The sequence below is a fragment of the Cibotium barometz genome, chromosome 48 (assembly GCF_041138505.1).
Source record: "Cibotium barometz isolate CiBa-2024 chromosome 48, ASM4113850v1, whole genome shotgun sequence".
In the NCBI taxonomy this organism is placed as follows: domain Eukaryota; kingdom Viridiplantae; phylum Streptophyta; class Polypodiopsida; order Cyatheales; family Cibotiaceae; genus Cibotium; species Cibotium barometz.
The window spans coordinates 34152866-34179749 of record NC_141093.1 but is presented as its reverse complement, the minus strand read 5'-3'; the positions used below and the strand labels follow the sequence as shown (position 1 = coordinate 34179749).

The following is a 26884-nucleotide window of genomic DNA, read 5'->3' as shown; positions in this document are numbered from 1 at the left end:
TGCAAAGTGGACCTACCATGGCGGGTGTGCTGTCGTTCACTCCCGTTTCTTGTAGCTGCACGTGTCTCACCCTCTCCGCCTGTGTGGTGGCCACTGCTCCCCCCTCAGCAGCCACGCCCTTTGCATTCCAAGCCACCCCCAAGCTCAAGATGTTGCCATCGCCCAAGAGAGCTGTGCACGCTCACATCTACGACCCTTACAAGAAGGTCGACTTCCCATCGCTCGAAGATGAAGAAGGTAATTAACATCATCTGTATGTTTAAGGAACATAAGCATTTAGTTATTACTGCGGCCATGTTGCTGACTGTGGATCCTGCCAGACACTTTGTAATTAGAACAGATGCGTTCAATGCATTAGAAAGAGCTCTATGCCACAGCATCCTAAGGAGCTCTGTACTGTTACGTTTGTGTTGAAAAAATGGAGCTCTGTACTGTTACGTTTGTATGAGTCCCTCCTGTGGGTGAGGCACAATGGCAAGTTTTACTCTATGCTATTGTCTTTTCTTTTTAACATGGGGACATTTTTCGTTTGTCTTGTGTGTGAGGACAACTCTTCCCTTTATGTATTTTGTAATGGATTTGATCTCAGAAGGTGGTCAGCACATTGGCATCGGCACGGCCTTGACTTCAAGGAATGTTAATCCCTCAATGTTATGGCTGGTGCCTTGTAGCTAGATTTGTTTTGTGAGCAATATTTGTTTAATCCATTCTTCACTATTTTCCAAGGGGTCTCCATACTAGTGATGGGTATGTTAGAATTTATGCATCTCAATGTATTTGGGTTGTATCATTTATTGGGCATTTTATGTATTTTCTCCTCTATTTATGAGTCGTGAGCTAGTCGGCGTGTTCTAGAGCAGTCGGCCAAGTGCACATACTCACTATATAAGGAGGCCTCCCATTTCTCACTATTTCATCCAATCCCTTGCACAAGTTCAACATTCTCTTGCTGGCCAAATGCCATTGTAAAGCTTCAAGCTAATATAAAAGGTGATCTTGTCCACAAGCTCTCTCTACTCTCTCTCTTGTCTTGTTTATGCTTCCGCTTGTACATTCTCCAACATGGTATCAGAGCTCGACTTGTGTGGTCTTGGGCGGTTCTAACCTCTATTTGATCGAGGTGCTTGAATTGAAGGAGGGTGTTGGAGGTGGCAATTCTCATAGCTACTCTTGGGTTATGCATGACTAGAAGTTGTGGTGGATTATCCCATATGCAAGAGCATGGGAAGTCGAAGAGCCATATATAAGGTGTGGTGGCACCTTGTCATAGATATCTCCTCCAGCCGGGTTTTTGGGAGAGCAATTACTGGCAGATGGGAGCCTAGTCGTCGACGTTGCTCAGTGCCCTAGGGTGGTGTGCGTGCTACTGCTGTGTGACTTTGACATGGTATCATTCGCTTAGGTTTGGCTGCTCCATCTATTGTGAATCTGCCCGCCATCTCTTCTGGGCCTTGCATTTTCTGCCATAGCTCATCCTGGCTGCAGATCAGTCCCATTCAGTGGCTGCGTTTTCTTGCCTTGCTGCGTTTTTTGGTCCAGCCGGCCCGCCAGCCCTCCAGGCTGCATTTTGCACTTCAGAGACAGGTTGTGGAGTTCTTGGCTGCGTTTTCTGTTTTCCGCTTTCCGCATCAGTTGAGGTCAGCTTCTTGCATGTGGAGTTGCCAGACAAGTGGCTGTACATCTCCTTCTTCCTCCACGAGTCCTTGCCCTTCCGGTAGGAGGTTCTTGGTGGTTTCTTGGACTGTTTTGTTGCTACTGTCCAACCTCCTCTCTCAGGCTTGAGAGGGGGCTGATTGGTTTTGGAGCCTCGCTTCGTTGGAAAGCACTTGAGAGAAGTCTTTGAGAGTTGAGATCTATGTTGCTTATTGCTGTGGATATGGCTCCCCCCTGTACGAACAAGGATGACAAGTTGAAAGGACCCAACTATGCCCATTGGAAGCTTCAAATGCGGATCTGGTTCATCCACAAGGATTGGTGGGATATTGTTCAAGGCACTTAGAGGAAGCTTGAGCATCCTTAGATCTCTAGGAGGTGGACTCAGGATCAAGAGGATGAATTCGTTGCGGAATTAGAAGACTGGGAAAATCGGGACTCGAAGGCGCATTCTGTGCTTGTGTGGACCATCACAGAGGAGGTCTCATTGGCCGTGCAAACTGTCACCAGTGCTCATCAGGTATGGTCTAAATTGGAGGATCTCTTTGCTCGAGATTTGTCGATGAGGGCAGTTACCTTGCAAGGGCAGCTCTATGGTTTGTTATTCCTTGAAGGAAGTTCCATGCAGTTGTTTCTTATGAAGGCCAAGGTTATCCATGACTAGTTACTGGCTATGGGTGTCGCTTTGTCCTTTGCTTAGTTGGCTGCACTTATCCTCACCAAGCTTTTTTCGGACTATGATGTGATTTCTCGATCTTTGCGGTGCCAGGTCACATCCACTCAGTTGAATTTTGATGATCTAAGCTCCCTTCTATTGGAGGAAGAGTTCGTCCTTGTCTCACAGGTTAAGTTCAAGGTGTTAGTCAACAGTTCTGACTAGGCACTTTCCTTAGTTTAGAAGAAAGGTCGGAGTCGCTGTTTCTCTTGCGGGAAGAGAGAACATTTGTCCAAGGATTGTTTGTCCAAGAAGAAGGACAAGACCAAGGACAAGGCTTCATTTCTGAGAAAGGACAAAGACACCACACACGACAGTGATACAGATTCTAGTACCACTTCTAGGGCTCCCAAGGCCCTTCCGGCTCAGGAGGACCCAGATGGTATAGTTCTCTAATATACATGCAGTTTCCCCCACGTGCTTCCAACTAGAGGAGGCTTGTGGGCGGGAGAGGGGTTGATTATAGCTCCACTTACTGGTGCATGGGGACCATGATTCTGACATGGTATCAGAGCTCGACGTGTGTGGTCTTGGGCTGTTACATGTGGAAGCTTTGAAATGCTTCTTTCAGCCCTAAACACCATCTAGAACATGCTGATGCAAAAAACGCAGACAGAAGGGAGAGTAGAGAGAGAGAGAGAGAGAGAGCTGGAAATTCAGTATTTCATATGGTACAAAAAGGTACATAATCTCTTGCAGCCATGGGCTGCCTTTTGGAAAAGGTAAACAAACCCTAACCCTAGTCTATGTCTAGACTCAACTCAACAAGGAGTTGAATGAGTAAAACAATGAGTAAACCTACCTTTTATAGGCCTTGGACAGTTAGAGATCTGGCCGACTGCTGGTCGGCCAGCCGCTTGGACACAATCATAATAAATGCCAACCCCGACCTGTCTGATGTAGCCGACACAGCTATAACTTGTTCTGCATGTAGTCGACAGGTCCCTGAGTCCATTCCAGTCCATCCCTTGCCTAAACTTGCACTCCATGCTCCAAAATATCTGGTTCTAGTGAGTCTTTATCATGTTGCCTCCAGGATTAGCGTAGAGATTAGTATGTACATGTGTGTGCACATAACTTCCCCCTCTGCTAAACATGATGACGGGATTCCAATCTGCTTCTTGGATGACTCCCATCATCTCATTCTATTCCCGGAGTCCCTCTGTCATCGTTCCTACTATGGCAACCTTTTCACTGAATGCCCGGCTCGGTCTCCAAATCCACTCTAACTCTAAAGAAGATCTATGCATTTGTTTCATCCAGTCTCTATTCTGTTCCTGCCCTGTCTCTGAACATTGTCTTGGTCTTCATTCCTGAGAAATGAGTCTGACACTCTTACTCCACCCCTTGGAGGATCATCCTCCCTTGGAACCATTGCCCGAAAGCCTTTCCTGGCTCACAGGACTGCCATCCCCTTTGGGCTTTGTGAAACTTCACCAACCAACCTCGTGGGAGCTCTTCCCTATCTTGTGTTCCTTGCCTTGGGCCTCTTACTCATGCACTTTCCTGTACCTTGGACCTGTACACCTTTATATGGGACTGAATTAGTGTTTAGCCTTGTTGAGCCTGGTGCTCTAATACCAATGTTACATGCGGAAGCTCTAAGATACTTCTTTCAGCCCTAAACACCATCTAGAACATGCTGATGCAAAAAATGCAGATAGAAGGGAGTAGAGAGAGAGAGATAGCTGGAAATTCAGTATTTCATATGGTACAAAAAGGTACATAATCCCCATGGCTGCCTTCTGGAAAAGGTAAACAAACCCTAACCCTAGTCTATGTCTAGACCCAACTCAACAAGGAGTTGAATGAGTAAAAAAATGAGCAAACGTGCCTTTTATAGGCCTTGGACAGCTAGAGATTTGACTGACTGCTGGTTGGCCAGCCGCATGGACACAATCATAATAAATGCCAACCTTGACCTGTCTGATGTAGCTGACATAGCTATAACTTGTTCTCCATGCAGTTGACAGACCCCTGAGTCCATCCCAGTCCATCCATCCCTTGCCTAAACTTGCACTCCATGCTCCAAAATATTTGGTTCTAGTGAGTCTTTATCATGTTGCCTCCCGGATTAGCCCAGAGATTAGCATGTACATGTGTCTGCACATGACATGGGCGGTCCTAACCTCTGTTTGATGGAGGTGCTCGAATTGAAGGAGGGTGTTGGAGGTGGCAATTCTCGTAGCTACTCTGAGGTTATCGCATGACTGGAAGTTGTGGTGGATTATCCCATATGCAAGAGCATGGGAAGTCAAAGAGCCATATATAAGGTGTGGTGGCACCTTGTCATAGACATCTCCTCTCCATCCAGGTTTTTGGGGGGAGCAACGGTTGGGAGATGGGAGTCCAGCCGACATTGCTCAGTGCCCTAGGGTGGTGTGTGCTGCCGTTGAGAGGGTACTTTGACAATCATTGGTCAAGGTCTGGCTAGGGGCTCAAACATTTAGAGACTTCTATGACCCATCATTATTGTAGAGACCTCCTTGGAAAAACCATGAAGAACCAATTAAACACATATTGCTCACAAAACAAATCTAGCTAAGCAGCACCAACATTTTACATTTGGTCAAGGTCTTTCTAGGGGCCGGGTATCTAGGGACTCCTACAGCAGGTGGATAAGCTGACTAATTGGAGGGAGGGAGAAAATCCACATATAAGGGTCCCTTCTATTATCAGGGCATCTGTCTGTAGATGCACACTAGCCCCTCTCTAAGGTCTCCATAGACCACGTCCAAAGATCATCTGACCTAGAACCGAAACCCTAACGAGGTTTAATAGATCCGACATCGTACTCGTTGCATGACCGTGATAGTGACTCACCACCCAACCGTAGGTTTAGTGCCTTGAGCCACCTCCGAGCTCGAGATTTGATTGCCACGAGCTTGCTTGGCACCGATGGCCCCAACCTAGTGTCCCATAGCACTAGGCCAAACCACCCACCTTGCAGCTCCATGGCCACGAGGTCTTGCATGCCCCTGGTAGCCTTCGTGTCTACCGCTTGGATACCTCAATGACTCATAAGTGCCCCCAAGGTCACTTACATAGTAATAACCTAGCTATTTTTTTTTTTCCGAGAAAAGATCCTTTCATTAGTTATGTAAAAAACGCCCGTAGGGCTACAAAAGAGATCTCTCCTGCTCCTAAAAGAGAGAAGAGCAGTGAATACATCATGGCAGCCCGGGAGACTCTCCCTAGGTGCTGCAAAATACAAGCATCAGTCTAAAGAACTGAGCGGCTAAATCATACAATAGGGGGGGGGAAGAGCCAAACAGGTGGCCTGTAGTGCCAACGGGGGGATCCCGTGTGTAGGGTGTAGAACGGGCCGCAGCGCCAAGTGGTGTGAAAGGCCTGGCGCCGTAAGATCGCCTCATCCGAGTCTCCCCGGATGCGGTCGTACTGTCCTCGCAGGGTGTGGATCAACTCCTGCCAAATCCCCCGAACAGTCTCTGCTGGTGGCTCTAATCTCCCCTCAAAGGCCGTAAAGCACCGGGCCCTCCAGGTGAACCAGATGGTGAGGCTGCTGAGGAGCTCCCATCGTAAATCCCTCTCCTGTGTCCAGCTGGCGGACGAGAAATCCGGTGCCGGAACCAGGCGAGGCTGGCCCCTAATAAATCTGATGGCCTGACTGCCCTGCTCCATCTCATAGCCCATAGCAGGCCCTGACGAAGTCGACCAAGCAGCGGCACCCCACGTAAACATACCCTCTAGAGAGAGGGGGGCCAGAATACGCAGCATCCGCAGCCAAATCTGCTGTGCCTGAGGGCAGTCCCAAAGGCAATGTCTCTGTGTCTCCATAGGGTGGCCGCATCGGACGCAGGCCGCCGGAAGACCGCTGTAAACAAGCCAAGTGCCAACTGCTGAGCCCCTGTGGGCGACCAGCCACTGAAAAGCCGAGATCCTGCGGGCCTGTCGACTAGCCCAGAGCCGAGCCCAGAAATCCTCCAGGAACTCCTGTGATAGTCCCTGCAATCGCCAATGCCCCGCTGCCGCTGGAGAAACCGTCCTCCTCGCCATCAAAATATGTCGTCCCAGCCGAACAGTATACTGGAAAAAGGTGATCTCTGTGGCCTCAAGGGATGCATAAGGATCATGCCACTCGTACTCCCCGGGGTCCCACTGTAGCCGGGCCAAGGGGCGCGCTGCGTATGCCCATATGCGCCAATCCGGGAGCACGTCAGCAGGGTCGGGGTCAATATGCCACTTCCGAGAAGCGGCAGCCACTACCCGAATCCTCTGAAAGGTGCACTCTGCAACCAAAGGCGACTCCACCTCCACTCTCTGGAGTCTGCCCTCATCCTGAATCTCATAATAGAGGCATCTGCCATCCTCAGTGCTAGCTCTGACAGCAATCAGGATCTCCAACTGTGTAAAGGCTCCCATCCACCGTGGGGCCACTGGCTCGAGAGGTGTGAACCACTCCTCTGTAAGTGCCTCCTGAATATCATCCCGCATAATCAACCCCCCTCTGAAGTGACTCAGCCTCTCCACCTGGGTCTCCTCTGGTAGACTGCAGAAAGCCTGCCAGTCTCCAAAACTACGAGCTGGGCCTGCCGCTAAAGGTCCCCAGGCTAGACGAGGCCGAGAACCCAGCATATGACCCTGCTCTGTACGAACCGCTGGGCTCCAGATGAGCGGCTGCCTGGCCCGCTCCTCAACACAAGAAGGAGGCCGCTGGGAGAGCCCCGGTCTCAGCAGCTCCCAAGCTCTCAGGATACTCAGAGCAAATCTGTCCTCCCATCCTCTACTGAGGCCTGTCCTCCTCATCTCTATGAAGATCCAGCGAATCTCTGGTGCCCAAGTACCCCCTGCAGGAGGCGCCCGGGCCTGCAGTCGCTGCAAGAGGAGCTCTTTCCAAGGCTCAGCGCCTGGAAGCAACCCCCGAACAATAAGCTTCCCCAATAAGGCTCTACTCTGATCGACTGGATCTATAATGCCCAAACCGCCCTGAGCCAGCGGAAGTGTAATAACTGCCCATGCAACCTTTGCCCGAGCTGGCTGACCGTCCCGCCCAGACCACAGAAAGTTCCTGATCAGCCTCTGTACCTGGCTGATGCAAGAGCTCGAGAAAATCCAGCAAGACGTAATGTACCACATAGTCGCTAACAGCACCTGATTTGCCACCACCACCCTCCCAGCCAAGGATAGTCGAGCTGTACTCCAATACAATAGCTTCTTCCGAATGCTCAGAAGAAGCGGGGCAATCTGCTGCTCAGGTGACAAATCTAGGCCAATCTGGCATCCCAAATACCGCACTGCTGTGCCTGGAGGAATCCATCTAAAACCGGGGTCCGGGCTCCATGCCGGAGTGGGAGCACTACTGATCCAAAAGGCCACTGTCTTGCGCCAATTGATCAATGCTCCCGAAGCTGCACTAAAGACCTGAAGCGACTGCTCTGCCCGAATAAGATTGGCCTCTTGGCCATGCAAAAATAAGCCCGTGTCGTCTGCAAACTCAGCATCAAGCAAATCCTCCCCCCGGACTGGGAGCTGAAGTCCTCTCAAACCAACCTCCTCTGCCGTCAAATACATACTCATAGCCTCCGCAAAGAAGAGAAAAAGGAAAGGGGCGAGAGGACACCCCTGACGGACTGATCTGGTCAGCTCAAAACTCGGCCCCCGACCTCCTGCAATCAGCACCTGGCTGCGAGCTGTGGAATACAAAGCTGCCACCCCTCTGATCCATCCTGGCTCAAAGCCTAGGCGTAGCATAGTGCCCTCTAAGAATCCCCAATCAACTCTATCGTATGCCTTCTCAAAATCGAGAAGCATCACGACCAAGTCCTCGCCAAGAAACCTAGCTCGGGCCGTCGCCTCCCAGAAAGTAAAGATGTTGTCAAGGATACTGCGCTCCTTGACAAATCCTGTCTGAGTAGCATGAATCAACTCCCCCAGGAAGGGCTGGATCCTCAAACTCAAGGCCTTTGCTAAGACCTTGTAGACAGTATTGAGGATCGTAATAGGCCTCCAATGCCGAATGTCATCCGATACTCCCTCCCCCTTGGGGATAAGATAGATCAAGCCCTCTGAAAAGCTCTGCGGCATCACCCCAGTGTCCAAAACATGCTGAAAGCCCCTGCGGAGGCCTGGCCCCAAAAGGTCCCAATAGCGCATAAAAAAGGCCGGCGTCAGTCCGTCCTCCCCTGGGCAACTATGTCGCGGCAGGACCCTCAAGGCCTCAGCAAGCTCAATCTCTGACAGAGGCGCACCTAGAACTGTGCGCATATGGTCTGTGACCCTCCTCTGCACATGGGCCCACACAGTCTGTCTGCACACATCTCGATCCTCAGTGGCTGGCTCCGCTGAAAGCAGGTCACTATAAAAAGCAGTGGCAATGGCTCTGATCTCCCCGAGCTCAGTAGCTATCGATCCATCCGGTCTACCAAGCTGGCGAACTCCTGCTCGCGCATGACGGGGTCCAGTGATCTCAAAAAACTCCCCAGTCACTCTATCACCAAGCTGCGTCCACTGAGAGGCCTGACGACGATAGTAAAACTCATGTCTCTGCTCCTCTACCTCTCTAACCTCCTGGCGTGCCTGGCTCAGCTGGGACGCCACCCACTCACATGCAGGCTGCTGCTCCTGAAGGCGCTGTAGCGAAGCAAGGCTGCGTCTCAGCCGTTGCTCCCGCTCGCGAATCTCTCCCAGTCGTGTCAAAGCTGCAGCGTGTAGAAAAGAGCTAAGATCAATGAGTCCCTGGGCACACTGGCCCGCTGCATCCTGGTCAGAGCACTGACTATCATGCCAGATCCTCTCAATGTCCTCAGCGAGACTGGGATCTGCAAGTACCCTCTCTGGGATCCTCAACTGCAAGCTGGGCTCCCGTGTCCCCTCCTCCAATGTCAATATAACTGGCGCATGATCTGAAAATGAGGTGCCAGCAAGAATGCCGACGGAGCCCCCTCGCTCCCCTAACCAATCGCCCACATAAAAGCGATCAATCCGAGATAGATTAGTCCCTCCCTGCCGGCGATCCGACCGAGAGAAACTAAGACTGTCCTGAGACCGGGAGAAAGCCCCATGCTGCCATGCATCAGTGATCCTCAGTGACATGCAAAACCGGTCCCAAGCTGCAAGCTCCGTGCCGTGCACTGTAACATGACTGCCTCCCACCCTATCTGCCGGGTCCTCAAGCATGTTGAAGTCTCCCCCAACACACCAATGTGCGGCCTCTGGCAATGCATCTGTAACCTGAGTCCAGAACTCTGCTCTGGCACTAGCATGATTGGGCGCATAGATGTTGAGCACACCCAATAGCTCATCATGCATCCTCAGAATGACATACTGTGCTCTACCAGGCACAATGATCCCTCGATCCACAATGGCCTGCCGCCATACATCTGCAATAACCATGCATACTCCTCCCTGTCCACCCAAAGGACCAAACCCTGCAGACCAAAAAGTGTCCCATCTACCAGGCATCACCGAACCATATCTCCGGATCCTGCTCTCTCCCAAATGGTGCTCCTGCATCATCAAAATGTCAATGCTGCCACCAACCAGGCATCTCTGAAGCTCCTGCCTCAAGCAACCTCGATAGCGTATAAAGTGTGCTCCGCCAAGGCCCTGTACATTCCATGAGATGATCCTCATGGATGCCCTGCTGAGGAGGATGCTGTCTCAGCCGTACGGCGGGCCTTCGCAAGCGGCTTGGATGGAGAGTAGTCCCCATCCGAACGGCTGCGAATCTGCCCACCCGGTGTACTGCAAGAATCCCGGATCAGGCGCCAGTGGCTGTGGCCCATGGCGACTGCCTCCTGCTCTGACAGAGAAACCTCGTGTATACTCACATATCCACGGTCGCGTGCCAAGTCTGCCACTATGCGCACGACCAAATGCCGAATCCCTGAGGTATCCACACTCCCAGGATCCAAGAAGAAATGAGCCAACTCCCAAAGTCGGCCTATCACATCAGTCACCTCCAGATCGCTCATGTGGTGAGAAAACTCACCTGCTTGAGTCTTCAAAGTGCTGAGAGCGAGCTCTAGAGTCCACTCCCGATCACAAGGTCCACATAGAGGGAACGAGAAGGCCACCGCTGAGTCTAGTGCCTCCTCCCCGCGGGCCGGAGGTATCACTACATGAACTCGAATGGGTGCTGGCTCATGGGGGCCCTCTGCTCCAAAAAGCCGTGTAAAGGTATAATCAAAGGCCTCCGAGCGCTGTCTAATGCCAAGGCGACTCAGCCGACTGCGGATAGATGAAATCCGTGAGGCCCTAATCGGCATAGGTCTCCTCTGTGATGCTCGAGCGAGATCAGAGCTCAGCGCTCTCCGGACTGCAGGTGAGCGCCAGGGAACAGCCAGGGTCTCCCGGGAAGGTGAGGCGGGCGGAGGGGGAGGAGGGGGAGGCGAGGGAGGTGGAGAGGGAGCCGCTGCCGAAACCGGAGCGGGGGCGGGAGGAGGCGAAGGTGGAAACGAGTCGGTGGGAGGGGACGGGGGTGGGGGGGGTGAAGAAGGGGGAGCTGGCATCTCCTGGTCCTCGGTCGCTGCAGGGGTCTCCTCCTGAAGGGGAGCAAAGCTGTTCCTCACGGGAACCCAGTGAGGCTGAGACTGTGGCTGTTGCTGCAGCGGTCTCTGTGTGTGCTGCTGTGGCTGTCTCCCTCGGCGGCGCCCCTGTCCAGGCTGCCACTCCGAGGTCTCTATGGCCTGAGCAGGTGTCCCTGAGGCAGCCTGCCGAGCCGAATCTGTGGGCGGGCCATCAGTAGCCTGCGGCGGTGGTGAGGGTCGAGGTCTCCTGCGAGGGCAGGCCTTGGCCAGATGACCGACCTGCCTGCAAATGAAGCACTGGTTCGGGAGCCCCGAGAACTCCACTCTCTGATCTATCCACCCCCCCCCTATCCTAGGTAGCTGAATGACCTTAGGAAGGGAGGAGATGTCAGACACCAACACTCTGACCGAAGGTAGCCCAGCTGCTCTGGCCACCACTGAAGCTGCTGAGGGGCCCGTATCTAGTACCGAGCCCACCAATGCTCCGAGCCTGGAGAGGAGCGGAAGATACTCCCGGCGGAGACCAGGGAAACAAACTGTAATATGGAAGAGGCGCTCTCCCTGCTCCGCCGCTGCTGGGTCAAATCCATGCTGCCAAGGTCTGAAGAAAGCCCGAGCACCCCTGATGTCCAGAGGACTCATGGCAAGGACCTTGGCAACGCTCTGGGCGGCCTCGAACTCGATCTGATAATGGCCCCGGCCCAGGAGCTGTACATCTAGGATCTTGCCCACATCTGCAAGGAGGCGAGCCTGAAGAAGATCCCTGATCTCCCCTCTGCTGGGGCGAGTGCCGACTATACGGCAGATGGTGGAATGAGCCTGGAGGCGTTCCACCTCTGCAGTGAGGCTCGCTTCCTCTTCCGGCGAAAGAGAAAGCCTGATGGGGATGTCCTCGGGGGCGGGCGAGGGGGCTGCGGGTGAGTCCCTCTGAGGCGAGGCGGGAGGAGTCTCCATCAGAGTCTGAAGCTCAGGCGAAGGCGAGGCGAATGCGGAAAACCTGCAAGAAGCGGGCTGCACCCAAAGAGGCGGAAGACCGGATGAAAATGAAGAAAAAACAAAACCCCCTGGGGGTGACCAGCAGCACGAAATAGGAGGGAAAGGGGGAAAACGAAGGAGAGGCCCTGGGGGGGGACGGCCAAAAAAAAAAAAAAAAAAAAAACCGAAAGGGAGGGGAGGCGGGGCGCTGGCGCGAACAGGAGGAAAGAGGGCGAACAGGCGAACAGGCAAAGAGTGGGCGAAAAAACAAAAAGGCGGCTAGGCGGGGGGGGGGGGACGAAATGGGGAGGAGGCGCAGCAGCAGGCAGGCGGGGGGTGAAGATGCGAAACGGCGAGGAGAGGAAAGGGACGAAATAGCGAGGAGGGGGGAGGCGCAACAGCGTGGAGAGGGGAGCGAAGGCAGGCGGGGGGTGAAGAGGCGAAACGGCGGAGAGGAGGGGGGCGAACCGGCGACAGAGAAAAGGGGGGGGCGTGCAGGCGCGCAGTGCAGGGTGGAGGCGGGAGGCTTCAGCGAGCTATATTATCGTAATAACCTAGCTATTATTGGCCCTTGCTTTATTTTAAAGCTTTTTTGCTTTATTTATAAGCTTTTCTTCTTTATTTATAAGCTTTATAAGTTCTTAACCAATTTGGACCTCATCCCGCTAGCACCTTTAGTTGATGTGTGAACCCACAAGTCCCCATGCCCCAACTAAGGTCTAATCCTAACCTGGGTTAATCCATGTCCCTAGCCCTGACCCTATGTCATGTGCATGATCAATGCCATGTACCGTCTCAGACGCTGATCCAGAAAAGGCAGCCAGATAAAGACTATGAACTAGCTAGGAGCACAAGAGGACAAAGGTGGATTCAAAGCAAGGCCTGGAGGAGCTTCATGACCATGCGTTAGGAGCTAGGACATGGGGTTGGCTGAACCAGCACTGGTCGGCTGAACCAGAGGAAGGTAGGAGCCGGCGCATGATGAGCAAGGGGAAAACCCATGTCGGCTGTACCAGAGGGGGCAAGGCGGCTGCAAGCGCTCCAGAGGACAAGGCGGCAGTGGCGACTAAGGATCGAAGAAAACCACCAGTCGGGCAGCGCTGAAAAGGGGCATTTAAAGCATATAAGACTGGCCGACCAGTAGTCGGCCAGTACACCAAAGTGTCCAAGACTACTATAAAAGGAAGAGTGTGCTCATTATTAGAATCATTCCCTCCCCTATGGAGTGGATCAAGTACTAGGCTAGATTTTGGTGATGTTCACCTTTTATAAGGCAGCCTTTGGCTGTAGAACTAGAGTACCCTTTTTATACTATATGAAATATACTGAAATTCCAGCACATCTCTCTCTCTCTCTCTCTCTCTCTACTCTCTCTCTATATCTGCGTTTTTGCATCAGCATGTTGCTAGGAGTGTTTAGGGCTGAAAGAAGACTCCCAGAGCTTCCGCGTGTTACACCCTAGTCTTGTTGGGACACAACATACTTCTCTTCTTCTGTCCAATTCACATCCTTGTGAATGCATAAGGAGACAAGCCGCAAATCCCTGGATCTGGGCATTTGTACATAGCATCGAGTGAAGTCTATTGTCTCTTATCCAAAATAGTATAAGACTCCTTGTAGACCCTGCTACAAAGATCCAATTGCTTACTGTCAATCCAATTCTCATCCAAGAGCTGAATCCCAATAGGACATTCAGTCGAAGTGCAAGAAGCTCTACCATAGGAGTCTTAGCGTAGATCCACAATAAGACCCGCAACACAACTTAAATGTCATACCAAATGGCATCCTGCATTAGTTGTTGGCAAACACTAGTCGACTTAATGCACAATACAAGTCTTTAGTGCCATGTACTTCTAGTACAATATTCCAATCACAAGGTCTCCCATGTCCAATCCTCATCTAAGACTGAAATGGAGATTGTGTTTTCACACATAACCAGTAGATATTCACGTCTACTTTAGGATAAGCATAGAACTCCCCATCAATTTTTTTAATGTCCCATGGCTTTGAACAACCTAAAGACAACATAAGGTTTCTAGCTACTTTTCACCCTACCAAATTGGAATGAACTTAAGATTACCAAAAGTCTACGCAATCCCATTGATAGAGATCTTGAAGGACAATGGTTATAACATGTTCCACCTTGAATATGTACATGGTTTACATCCCATTGAATAGGTGGAAAGTCCATATGACTCCAAAATCTTGGAGTGAAAATTACCCCGTGGAAAGTGTCCACCTTGGAGTATCAAATAGTCTAGTGGGGATGTCATAGTATCTAGTCCATACGATGCATGATGGAGTTGATGGTTTATTGTCTTGTGGATGACTACCATGAGGTTATAAATTGCACTTTCTTGTAAGGTGAATTTGGGCACGTTCTTGGATTCATCTAGGTATATAGTCTAACTGTCAACAACTGGTCTAGACATTCAGTCTAAGACCGAGAAGTTCCAAACTTCTTATCTCTCTCATTGACAATTTTGAGACTGCCTCATGCATCAATATCGTTTGGCCATCACGAGAGAGTGTATGGTGAATCATATAACTTGTCACTCTTCAGTGACATGCCAATGCTCAGATCACTGAGAAGTTCCTTATCTTGTTGTCACTCATAGACCAGCATTGCTCCTCACAGTTACCAAAGGTTAACTATGCCAAAGCATAGAGTGTCCCGGGTAAGAAACCCGCGAAGCCTCCAGAGATTCTACATGAGAATACATTGTGGCGTCCCATACCACCAGCGCACATCCCACATAAAGCATGATCATAGGTGGAATGACCAACTTTCCCCCCCTACAACCTAGTCTTGAAGCTACCGAATTCCTCTCTGAACACCGAGGTCAAACCTTAGGTCAATTGGAGCGTGGAGGGTCAATCTAATCCATGCAAAGTCAAGGATGAAAGATACCATGCAATCAACTTTAGTTGAAGAGATGAGAGAGGACAAAATGACATAGAACACCCAATTGGGTCCCAACTAAGCCACTTAAGGGCCCCTACATTGTGGCATATTTGGTTGTAGTGCTAGATATGTATTGAAGTACAATGCTATGATCAATGGTGATCCTTGAAGTATGAACGGTTGAAGTACAATGCTATGATCAATGGTGATCCTTGAAGTATGAACTGAACCTGTGTGGACTTAGCGTGGATTGTGTTCTAGGCTGAATAGGAGGCATGATTGCACTCACCAAGGTTGGTTCTATGTACGACTAGGCTGCCTGTTGATAGGGGGGAGGGGGGGGGGGTGCCTAGCAAATTTGGACACTGAATCCTTGTAGGTTTGGGCATTTACCTCAATCCCTATCCCCAAAGGCCGTGTGTGTGCATGGGGTGTGTGTGTGTGTGGGAGCATATATTGATACGAAGCTCACACCCACTATTGGGCACTGATGACATTAGTGGGGATGTAGTATCTAGTCCATCCTATGCATGATGGAGTTGATGGTTTATAACTTTTTTGTCTTGTGGGTGACTATGATGAGGTTATAAATTGTACTTTCTTATAAGGTGAATTTGGGCATGTTCTTGGGTATATATAAATAAAAGTTTGGACACACTGGGTCTCGGGACAACGCATTTGACTTCTGACATGGCGACGATCATTTGGATTGTGGCCTAATAAGTGCCTGGGATGACATGACGAATTACATCATACAAGAGGGTTACAATGGTGTGCGAGATGGCATGACATTGACGTGTACATGCTGACCCTTACTACCCCCTGGCGATACATTGATGAGTTGTCCGTGGACAAGGGCTCACAAAAATGTGTGGTGTCTCGCCTTAGGGCCTTGCACTTGAGTTGGTGTAGTATGTCCACGGCATCCAAGTGCATGATAATGTGACATGCTCTCTTGTTTAGCTTGTTGACTAGAGTTCCATGGCCGCGAGGTAGTCCGTCAACACTGCCGGATACTCGTCAAAGAACTTCTTGTGTAGCCAAACTGGATTTCGGAATTTGGTGAGGTGTTGTGTGCGTGATGGCCAGACTTGTGGTGGCACATTTGTTGAGTTGTCCCTGGACAAGGGCTCACAAGGGGCGAGGTGTTCGACCACAAGGTCTTGCACTTTTCCTGTTCAGTTGTGTCCATGACATCCAAGTGTGGGATGCACATGACATCGTGAAACTATTGAATACCTAGTATTATGTTTGCCTCTACAAGAAGAGTGACAATAAAGTCGCGCATAAATTTTGTGCTATGTATGGCCAGTGTGGTGCTACGGGCCTCATACTTAATGCTAGTGATCATGCTAGTGCCAAACCCTTCTAGTGTCCTATGTACCGATGTAAGTGTGAAGCAGGAATAACGAGTGGCCTGCATGTCATTATTCATAGTCTCATAGAAACGCGTTTCTGGGCTGAGAAACCCTCAAACGCTAGAAACACGTTTCAAAAACGAGGATTTTTTTTTTCGTTTCTAAATTTATTTATTTTTTGTCTTTTTTTTAAAAATTGTCTAAGTGTTTTTTTTAAAATGTTGGTCTCTCTCTCTCTCTCTCTCTCTCTCTCTCGCATATGCGATCTACAGTCACCTCTTCTCCTCGTCGTCGTCGTCCTTCTTCTTCTCTCTCCTCCAATTTCTCACAAATTCCCCAATATTTCCAATTCCCTAAATTCTCAATTACCCAATTTCTCATAAATCCCCAATTTCTCACAATTGCCCAATTTCTCATAAATCCCCAATTTCTCACAATTGCTCAATTTCTCACGAATCACAATTCCACAACTCCCCAATTGCCCAATTGTGACCACAATTGCCTAAGCTTTTGCCATATTTTAAGTGCCTAGCTCACACTAGGTAGTCCTACAAATAATTCTACAAACTACAAGTTCTAAAACATTTTATTGTATTTATATAGAAAAAACTACGAAACCTTCGCGTTTCTTAACTGAAAGATGAAATGTTTTGTCCCAAAACCTCAAAAACCTTGAAACGTCAAAAACCCGGAAACGTTTCTGGTGACTATGTTGCTCAGTGATCACATCCTTTGTGCTACTGATGTCGAATAGCATAGCAGGCCAATACTCACACCATTGACATACTCATAGAGGTCCATTTCTCAGCTCAAAGAAGGTCCATTATCTCCAAGATTGCTCGATACGTCTCCTCTATGAGTCCGATTCTCTCAAAACTAGTTCTGAGCACAAATTAATCGACAACCCCAAAAGGCTTCCAACCCAAGATACTGAATACCCTAAGAATATACCCGGGTTGGGGCTCACAATGGGGCTGCGGCATAGGACAAATAATCCTAAAAAGGTATTAATTTTGGATGACGTTACATATAATGTTGAGCGAGTGTGTCACATAGCACCATAGTGCTAGGTGCATGTGACACTCCTCTCCCAATTCATGCAAAAGCTTGACATAGTCTAGTGCATGGTTATCTGGGTCACTCACCCAGCTCTTAACAAAGTCTTCCATTAATACATGTCAGCCTAACGCAATCCTCTAATCCTGGTGTGTGACTAACTCAAGAAATGAAGAGAGCCTAGACTATCTCATCAATAATCATCCTTTTGATCTCAAGTATGATGATGCAGCCCATGAGGGTGTAGTGGATGAGATAGCTCAGCCTCCCTCCTCAAATTGCTCCTTCATGTTAGTCAGACAATGTTTTGTAATGTGCTCGGTGGAGATGTAACATGCATCACCCATGTGATTGCCACAAGGGCATGCTTCCTACTTGCAGTCGCCTTCTAGGCAAAGTATGTGCTCGGTGGAGATGTAACATGCATTTGTTAGAAGTCATCTCCTGTCTATACATATACACCAGGGCCTCTGTTGTGGGTGTGCCCGCTCGTATTAGGTGTTTTCTCATTTTTCCCCACTCTCCATATTTTTTTCCCATTTTTTCCTATTTTTCCATGGTGTGGGTGGCTGCCCTATGTTGGCAGGATGCAGTCAGAGGAAACTTTACAGGTAACTTATGCTCTGATGTCTCGTAGTATTCGGGACAAAGAAACTCCTGTAGATGAGGGAGTTCTTTCCACGGGGACCTCCTGGAAAGCCAAGTAGGTGACAGTTGATTACTTGCAGAAGGAGGTGGATGTTTCACATTCTCCAAGCTTTGTGGTTCCGGATTCAGAGGGGGTGGTTTATAGGTTTCCGAAGGCCTTGAGTGGTCTTCAGCAGGTTTCCAGGACTTGGCATCCCAACGTAATAGGTGTTGATCCTTGTGAGCAGTATGATGCCTCCTTGACTCGGAAGCAGAATGGTTCATTGATTTGGTTGATGTATACCAGATTGGACGGGAGCTTCCTGATGAGGTTGTTGAGCTCATGTTTGCAGATGACTCTTTGGGAGGCAGGATTGCGTATCTTGTGGTTTCTACAGCATGAGGGGGATTGATGGATGGATGGATGGAGTCAGACTCCAAGGTTGGAGTGGCTCAGATTGGGGAGGAGATCCAGACACGAGGAGATCTACTTTAGGATATAGTTTTACCCTCGGCTACAGGAGCAGTTTGATGGAGCAGTAAGAGGCAGCCATCTATTGCCTTGTCGTCAACAAAGGCAGAGTACCAGGCTGCTTGTGGTGCTGCTTCTGAGGTGGTGAGGTTGCAGAGGTTACTTGGTGAGATTAGGTTTCCATTGGAGGAACCCACGGTCATCTAGAGGCATTTTGTTCGTGAAAGGATCATTGCTGATGACATCTTGCTAGAGTTCTGTTCGACGGAGGACAGTGTGGTGGACCTCTTCACGAAGTCTCTACCTCAGGCTATGCTCCGGCGGCACCCTAGCTCCCTAGGGTTGGTTCCACAGCGAGGAGCTGAGAGGGGGTGTTAGAAGTCATCTCCTGTCTATCCATATACACCAGGGCCTCTGTTGTGGGTGTGCCCGCCCGTATTAGGTGTTTTCTCATTTTTCCCCACTCCATATTTTTTCCCCATTTTTCCCTATTTTTCCATGGTGTGGGTGGCTGCCCTATGCTGGCAGGATGATCCAGGAGCAGGCGGACTATCACACGTGTGCATGTGTCCATTTATTGGAGCTGGCCGACTGGTTTTGTTCAGGTCGTGGACCTTTTTTTGGCTGGCTGACTGGAGGAGACTCAGTCGTGAGGCTGTCGGCTGCCTCTACCACTGGCCGACTGGATATATGGGTGTAACACGTGGAAGCTCTGGGAGTCTTCTTTCAGCCCTAAACACTCTTGGAAGACATCTGATGCAAAACGCAGATATAGAGAGAGAGTAGAGAGAGAGAAGTGCTGGAAATTCGGTATATTGTTATGGTACAAAAAGGTACCTAAATCTGCAGCCATGGGCTGCCTTACATAAAAGGTGGTAACACACCAAAAATCTGTCCCCTATGGGACCCCTAATGACTCAAACCCCTAGAGGGAGTGAATGATTAAAACAATAAGCAAGGGGCCTATTTATAGCCCTTGGAATACATGGGGAACTGGCCGACTGCTGGTCGGCCAGCCATAATGCCTTAAATGCTTATTAAATTGGTCCTCCTCCTTGCGCCTGCTGCTGCCCTTATTTGCTGGTTCAGCCGACCATGTCTATGGGCAGCCGACACCACCTGTCCTGCAGCCGACACACTTCTGGCAGCCAGCCGACTGCATCACCCTTCCATGATCCCAGTTTGTCCTGCGCCAAGTCAACCACAAATGCTACACCTGAGGTTCCTAAATTCTGGTTCTTCCTTTCTTTTACTGGCTCATACTCTTTATCTGGCTGCTTCTTCTGGATCTAGCCCTGAGAATGTCCATGGCATCTATGATGCACATGACATCCCCCTCTGCTAAACTTGATGACGGGATTCCAACCTGCTCTTGGATGACTGTCATCATCCCAATCCTGTCCCGAAGTCCCTCTGTCATCCTCCATCCCTGGCAACCCTTTTTTTTCTCTGAAAACCCGGCCTGTTCGCCAAACCACTCTGTCTCTGACGAAGATCTATGCATCTGGTTTCCTCTAGTCCACAATCCGTTCTTGCCCTGACTCTGAACACCGTCTTGGTCTTCATTCCTGGAACTGAGTCTGGCACTCTCACATCACCCTTGGAGGATCAACCTCCCTTGGGACCGTTGCCTGAGAACCTATCTAGCTCACGGAACTGCCATCCCCATCTGGCACTGTGGAACACCACCAACAAACCTCTTGGGAGTTCTTCCCGATCTGTGTTCTTGCCTTGGGCTTCGAATCCGTGTACTTTCCTGTACCTTGGACCTGTACACCATCATCTGGGACTGAATCAGTGTTTAGCTTTGCTGAGCCTGATGCTCTGATACCAATGTAACACGCGGAAGCTCTAGGAGTCTTCTTTCAGCCCTAAACACTCTTGGAAGACATCTGATGCAAAACGCAGATATAGAGAGAGAGTAGAGAGAGAGAAGTGCTGGAAATTCAGTATATTGTTATGGTACAAAAAGGTACCTAAATCTGCAGCCATGGGCTGCCTTACATAAAAGGTGGTAACTCACCAAAAATCTGTCCCCTATGGGACCCCTAATGACTCAAACCCCTAGAGGGAGTGAATGATTAAAACAATGAGCAAGGGGCCTATTTATAGCCCTTGGAATACATGGGGAACTGGCCGACTGCTGGTCGGCCAGTCATAATGCCTTAAATGCTTATTAAATTGGTCCTCCTCCTTGCGCCTGCTGCTGCCCTTATTTGCTGGTTCAGCCGACCATGTCTATGGGCAGCCGACACCACCTGTCCTGCAGCCGACACACTTCTGGCAGCCAGCCGACTGCATCACCCCTCCATGATCCCAGTTTGTCCTGCTCCAAGTCAACCACAGATGCTACACCTGAGGTTCCTAAATTCTGGTTCTTCCTTTCTTTTACTGGCTCATACTGCCCCATGGCCCCCACTCCTTTGTATCTTGACTTTGGGATTTTCTTGTGTATTTAGAGCAGAGTTACACGCCTCTCTCTCTCTCTCTCTCTCCATTGCTGTATTTTTTCTGCACTGCACTTGCTCTTGTGTTCTCAGATTTTGTCATCATCTCCGCTGCATATACTGACAGCATCACCCATGTGAGTGCCACAAGGGCATGCTTCCTACTTGCAGCCGCCTTCTAGGCAAAGTAAAGGAGCATGTCCACATGGCTGTCACCACCCATGTGAGTCCATGTAGACATGCTTCCTACTTGCAACAAGTGCCTTCTAGGCATAGTGCGGGGCATATCCATGTGGCACACTCACATGGGTGAGCAGTGATACACGTGATAGGGGCCCTCTTGAAACATTGCACTTCCAATCGCTTGCCTTGAAAGTTGGAACTCTTCCTAAGGGAGTTATTGCTTCAACACTCCTCGAGTAGACTATCCTTACCCTTCATGGCCTTAACACTTTCTTCCTTGATAATTTCCTCATCCTTCTAGCACTGGTGTTGTATCCCGACCTTGGGACCTTCTCAAGTCTTGAGAACTGTTGCCATGTGAACTTCTTCCAAGAGACTCCAAGAATTTTAACTTGTGCAAGGATGGCTTCAAGCCATCCACAAGCATGTCAACTTGCTCCTTCAGCTTAATGGACCTCCGGAGCATCAATAACAGCTTCATGAAGTGGGCCACACCTCCCCCCTCCCCAAGGGTGGTCAATTAGGCCTACTGGGCCAACCTGGCCGATTTGGGCCTGGTGCTGGTTGTGGCCCCAAAAAGGCTGCTCATGGGCGCCCTGCCCTTCCCCACTTGGCTGGCTGTTCTGGGTGCCTGTATGGTTGCCTATGGGGCTGTCCACAGCCCTCTAAACAAGCCTACACACTTCCTACCTAATCGGGTTGCTGTTAGTACTGCAGACAAATGGGTTCACACGCAACTGGATTTTATCTTACGCACGAGACAATTGCGGGGGTTGACTGGGACAGGACACCGGACAATTGTCTATCCACAACTAGACAATGTGAGACTTGCACGACTTGAGTTGAGCACCCTAGGTGGTGCACTAGTGACTTGTCCAAAAACGAATCTAAAGGGGGTCTTTTTATAAATGAAAAAAGGACAAACTGACTGCAAATAAGTTTGCTCTATAAAAATATTGAACACCTGTTAATAGCCTACTTCTTCCCTCAGTCCTCATTCTTGCAATTGGAGAGGTGCACATTTGAGCCTGTATCACCCTAAGCTTCAGGATCAAGGTTTTGTTCCATCTTCAGCCAGCATTTTCTTGTACACAGGTTTTCATGCAACTTGTGTTGTGAAGGAGATCTGTTCTTGAGAGGGATTAGGTTTTCTCTTCACTTCTCAGCCTTGAGTCACTGAACAGGCTTGTATATAGAGTGTTTGATCAAGGTATAATAGAAGTTTAGTAGTACTTGTAGTTCATTGTTTTGTAGTGTATTTTTGTTAAGTCTTTCATTCTGTTAATCACCTTTGTTAACATTCGCACCTGACGAGTAGCCTTACATAATTGAGCTGGCATAGGATGAGGCTAGGTCCATGCATAAGGATGGCCTTGTATAAGGGCAGCTAAGAATTTAATACAATACACTAATCCTAGTATAAGGTTGACCTTGATGTAGGGAAAATCCGGGGATAATTTACATGAGTGAATAGTAGGCTCATTTGTAGATTTGTGACTGGACAAGGATGTAGATCAGGCCTTGGCTTAACCTATTCAAGACTCGGGGGACTGGTGGGCACAGGTGTAATGGGATCCAATGGTGGGCATGGTGCCACAGTCTAGCCTCAGGCTTAATGGAGCCCAAGGGTGGAGAGCTCACCAGCTTGCCTGTCAAAGCCATATTGTCCATGCTGATTATTGGCTTTTTTAGTTGGTTGGGGCTGATCCTTCGGCAAAATGGTACTCACTTTCTTGCTGTTGCATTGTGCAACTGACTGCTGTGTTTTTTTTCTGTTGCAGTTAGTCCGGAGGTAATGCCACCGCCTCCTCCCACAGAAGGCCGCATTGACATAGTCATCAATAATGACATAATCAAACGGTTGGACCTGTCACCTGCCCATGAAGTTCTTAGGGGCTATGTACATCAAATAGGTGAGAAATATTATCCCTAGATGTGTACAAATATGGCATGTTTGATAGAGCCCTTGATTATATTTTCTTCTTTGAGTGAGGTGTTGACAAGTTATGGCATGTTGTCTAGATGTTAGGGATTGAGGTCTTGTTTGGTTCTCATTGCAGGTCTGCCATTGACTTGCAGGTGACAATGCAACTGCACCCCTGCAAGATCCAAAAGAGCTACTGGAACGGACGGTTGGGTTTGTCATAAACTATGAGCGGGAAGACCCGTATGATATTCGTGAGCTTTCAGAAATGTCTGATGTAAGGTTGTGGTTTGTTCGACTTGATGCTGCATACCCTTGGCTCCCAGTTGTGTTAGATTGGCGAGCAGGAGAACTTGCTCGGTATGCTGCCATGTTGGTGCCGCACCAGGTTTGTGTTGAAAACTCTTGAAGTGGAAATTTGGAAGCATATTTTCTTTTCTTTTTTAAGAGAACAATAATATATTATATTAGGCATGAGCAAAGTTACAGAAGCACGGGAGGCCCAGGGCCATAAAGATTATCTACAATGTATACATTATAAAGTCATATGAAGACTTCATTAGTTCATAAGCATATCCAACTGAGCAGCAAGAACTCACAGTGAACCAATGAGATCCGATAAAGAGGCCCTGTGATTGGAAGAGAGGGAGCTTCTAGAAACTAATAAGCCTTGATATCCATTTGCTGGTCCAAAAGAAAAAGACCGGGATGCTTGTCCACCAAAAGATGGGAACCAAATGACAGGACCAATCCGGAGCTGCAGCAGAAAACATGCTTCCAAGCTGGTTTACTGTTTTCTTGGATCCGGTTCCACTTTCTATCTGGAAAATGATGCGAAAAACATTTCAATAAAACAGCAATGATCCGGCTCCACTTGCTCTTTTGTTCACACATACAGGGATGCATGCATCAATGCATACATGGATGCATGCATGCATCCATCGTAAATACGTACAATGTACATAAATGCATCCAATTATACACATATACATGCATTCATCCATCCATCCATCTATACATATATACATACAAACATATGAACATTACATACATACATGCATCCATCTATACATACATACATACATACATACAAACATACAAATGTCATCCATATCCATGCATCCATCCATCTTTACATACATAAATACATATGTTGTCCGTATACATGCTTGCTACATGGGTACAATGATGAGTCATTACATAATAGATTATGTTTGGGTAAAAATACGTGATATTCTTGTGACAGATTAGCAGAAGATTGGGTATTGTGTTCAATCCAGAGGGGCTGGAATTGTTTGCAATGAAGAAATTGTTCTTCATTTATCCGTGGCTAGAATCTCGGAAGGTGGCTAAAGCTGATGCCAAGGTCAATGACATGTTACAAGTACTGGGATTTAAAGTTGATGGTGATTTTTTCAAGCTTTTGGAGACATATTAAAAGGCTGTTATAAACCATCCAATGAGGTAGGTGTTTAAAGGTCTCACCTCATGTGACCAACATTGCAGCCAAGTTCCTTGATATGGTGAGAGTTTGGACCCTTGTACATCTCAAAGAAAAAATCAGGATAAATTCTATACGGGGATGGACCATATCTTGCATGAGGATTTTTTATCATCAAGGTCATGCTTATGTAAAGCTAGCTAGTCTGTAAAGCAAGGTATAGCCTGAACATGTTAGGATGCTCAGATATCTGGTCATGCTTGAAAGTAACGAGGAGAAATGGCTGCATGTGTGCTGAAACTCATATGGTCCTCGTGCTGAATCCCCTGTTCCATACTGTACTGAATATTTCGTTCCCTATCCATACGTAAATATACTGACTCAAAGGTCATTGGATTCATAATTTCAAGTTTCATCTCGATTAATCAATGGGCATATGAGATGAAACATGTATTCATGAGTTTTAAGTACTGTGTTCCTCATGGTAATTTTGAATGAAGTGTGTAGATACAAGCATACACGTATTTGTAACAAAAAATGAATACATATTTATTCCTGATCAGAACTTTCAGGACTCCTCCAATTCATCTAGTTATGTAACATGCTTTAACATCTCTAATCACTATACTTAATGTAGTTCTTATCTTTAGGATGATTGAAATGGAGACAGCACAGTATTGTAAGTGACATGTGCTTCAACATAAAGTCAAAAGAAAGCTAGTTTGTCTAGCAAAAGTATAAATAAGGTCGTAACTTACTTGTAGGAAAATGAACTTCTAAGAGAATTGTCCACTACTCGAGTGTCTTGGTGCCACATGCTTACTAGGAGTGATAGGGGATGGGCTTTCAATATATGGGAGAGTTAAGTATCCCATAAGAGGGTGGGGTTATTAATAGATGCTAGGGGCTTATATAAATGAGGTAGGGGAACTTACTGCATATTAGCATGTAGTCTAGGACTAAGGAATAGTCCATGAGGTCGGTTTAGGGTACACATCAACATTGGTCTCCATGCACTTGACTTCCCTGTTGATGATTGCCGAAGAGAGGCTTTTTTTTTGGCTGAACTGCCAAGGGGTTCCATTTCCCTATGGCCGAGAGAATGTGCATTTGTGACTTTGGTACCCAAAACTTGGATAGGCGGGAATTTGAGGTTTTTCTTGGTCACCCATCTTTAGTTATTGTTTTCTTTGAAAAGGGATTCTGCATCTTCCCATCTGGATATAGGGTTTGTGTCTTTTTGTAGTAACTCTGTTTGAGCCAAAGTGATCAAGTTTTGGTGATTTTTTTGCAAGCATTGGCTCGACCTCTTTTACTTAAGCTACCTGGGCAACAATTGGTTCCATAGGAGCTTAGACGGTTGGTGTCTTCATGCATGGCACATCAACACCACTGCCATCTTTCGAGAAGGTAAGCACAATTCCTAGGTGTGATTACTCCAATCAATGTTGCATTTATGACAAGCTATCCAAGTCTTGCTCATAGGATCACGTGCTTACTCATTTCACTTGTGTTCATGACATAAATTGTCTTCCAAGGGATTATTTCCAATATTGCAGAGATATTTGACACGTCGAGGCAGTGTGAAAAATGACCATTAAAGGAATGCATAATCAATTGTCTTTTGGAGTTTAGGTTTGCCTAGGCTTTCCATTTCCCATGTTTCGCGGGACATTAAGTTTCTATCTGCACTTATGTTGACAAGAACTAGGGCGAAGAATGGCTTCCGCCTTGTCGATGAAGATTCAAGAATGTCTCTATCAAGCTTTTTTAGCTTGTGTTTTGAGCTTGCCGTTCCATTTTCTTTTCTTTTTGTTTTCATTGCTTTGCTTGGCTTTCCATATGATTAGTGTGAGCTTTGACCATCCCCATATGCTTTCAAGATTAGGATGGGAGGTAGGGCCAACAATCACATGCTCATTTTTATATTTCCTAGTTTCTTTCTAGCTTTGAAGGTTTGTTTGGAGAGAATACTTTCAGACTCACTCTCATATGATCCTTTTTGCTACAAGAGGTATCACTCACCTCATTTGATCCTTCTTTGCTAGGCACATCTTCACAAGACGTGGCACTCATCATGTACAGGGAAGTCTTCTCACCCTTGGAATTTACAAATTTGTGTCCCACTCTACATTGGCCCACATCAAGGTTAGCCAAGATCTGAGCCCAAATCTCATAATAAGTGGGATCTCGAACCTAAGCGATTTCCTTTTTTATTCATCTATTTTTGTCTCCATCTTTTTATTAATCTATTTTTTGCCTACATCTTTTTAAGGTGAGTGTCTAGACCTTCATTGTTCATAACTCTTTCTTTTTCCGCAAAGATGTGGCTCTCTAAATTCGAGATCTTGCATTGATACATACATTATACAAACATTTGTTTCCAACAATGACTTACATGAGTGATATTTGACTTTAGGTCAATAGGAGTTCGGCTTATAGGATGAGTCCTATGATTTGCCAAATTTACCTTTAACACTAGCTCCTTGTTACATAGATATATGCTATTTGTACCCTAGTCATGAATCATAAGCAATTATTTAATGAACTACCTTTCGAAGATAACTTTGTAGTAGGTGTTTGGAAGTTCATGATGACAAAAGTATGTTTAAAGGTCATTCCAAAGGTCTCCATGTGAT

At 48.0% G+C, this 26884-nt stretch overlaps 1 protein-coding gene across 1 annotated transcript; it reads left to right on the top strand.

Moving 5' to 3' along the window:
• LOC147611109 (protein CHLORORESPIRATORY REDUCTION 6, chloroplastic-like) lies at positions 1–24807 on the top strand. The gene is made up of 4 exons (XM_086785772.1): positions 1–237; positions 22662–22793; positions 22960–23192; positions 24051–24807. The coding sequence occupies exons 1-4, from the start codon at positions 18–20 to the stop codon at positions 24240–24242; spliced, it is 777 nt and encodes a 258-aa protein (XP_086641898.1). The 5' UTR covers positions 1–17; the 3' UTR covers positions 24243–24807.
• The last annotated feature ends 2077 nt before the right edge of the window (positions 24808–26884 follow it).

Bases quoted from the DNA above. Each gene is read 5' to 3' on its own strand.
- LOC147611109 (XM_086785772.1), top strand. From the start codon at position 18: ATGGCGGGTGTGCTGTCGTTCACTCCCGTTTCTTGTAGCTGCACGTGT. The intron at 238-22,661 runs GTAATTAACATC...TTTCTGTTGCAG, and splicing joins ATCGCTCGAAGATGAAGAAG to TTAGTCCGGAGGTAATGCCA. The intron at 23,193-24,050 runs GTTTGTGTTGAA...TTCTTGTGACAG, and splicing joins CCATGTTGGTGCCGCACCAG to ATTAGCAGAAGATTGGGTAT.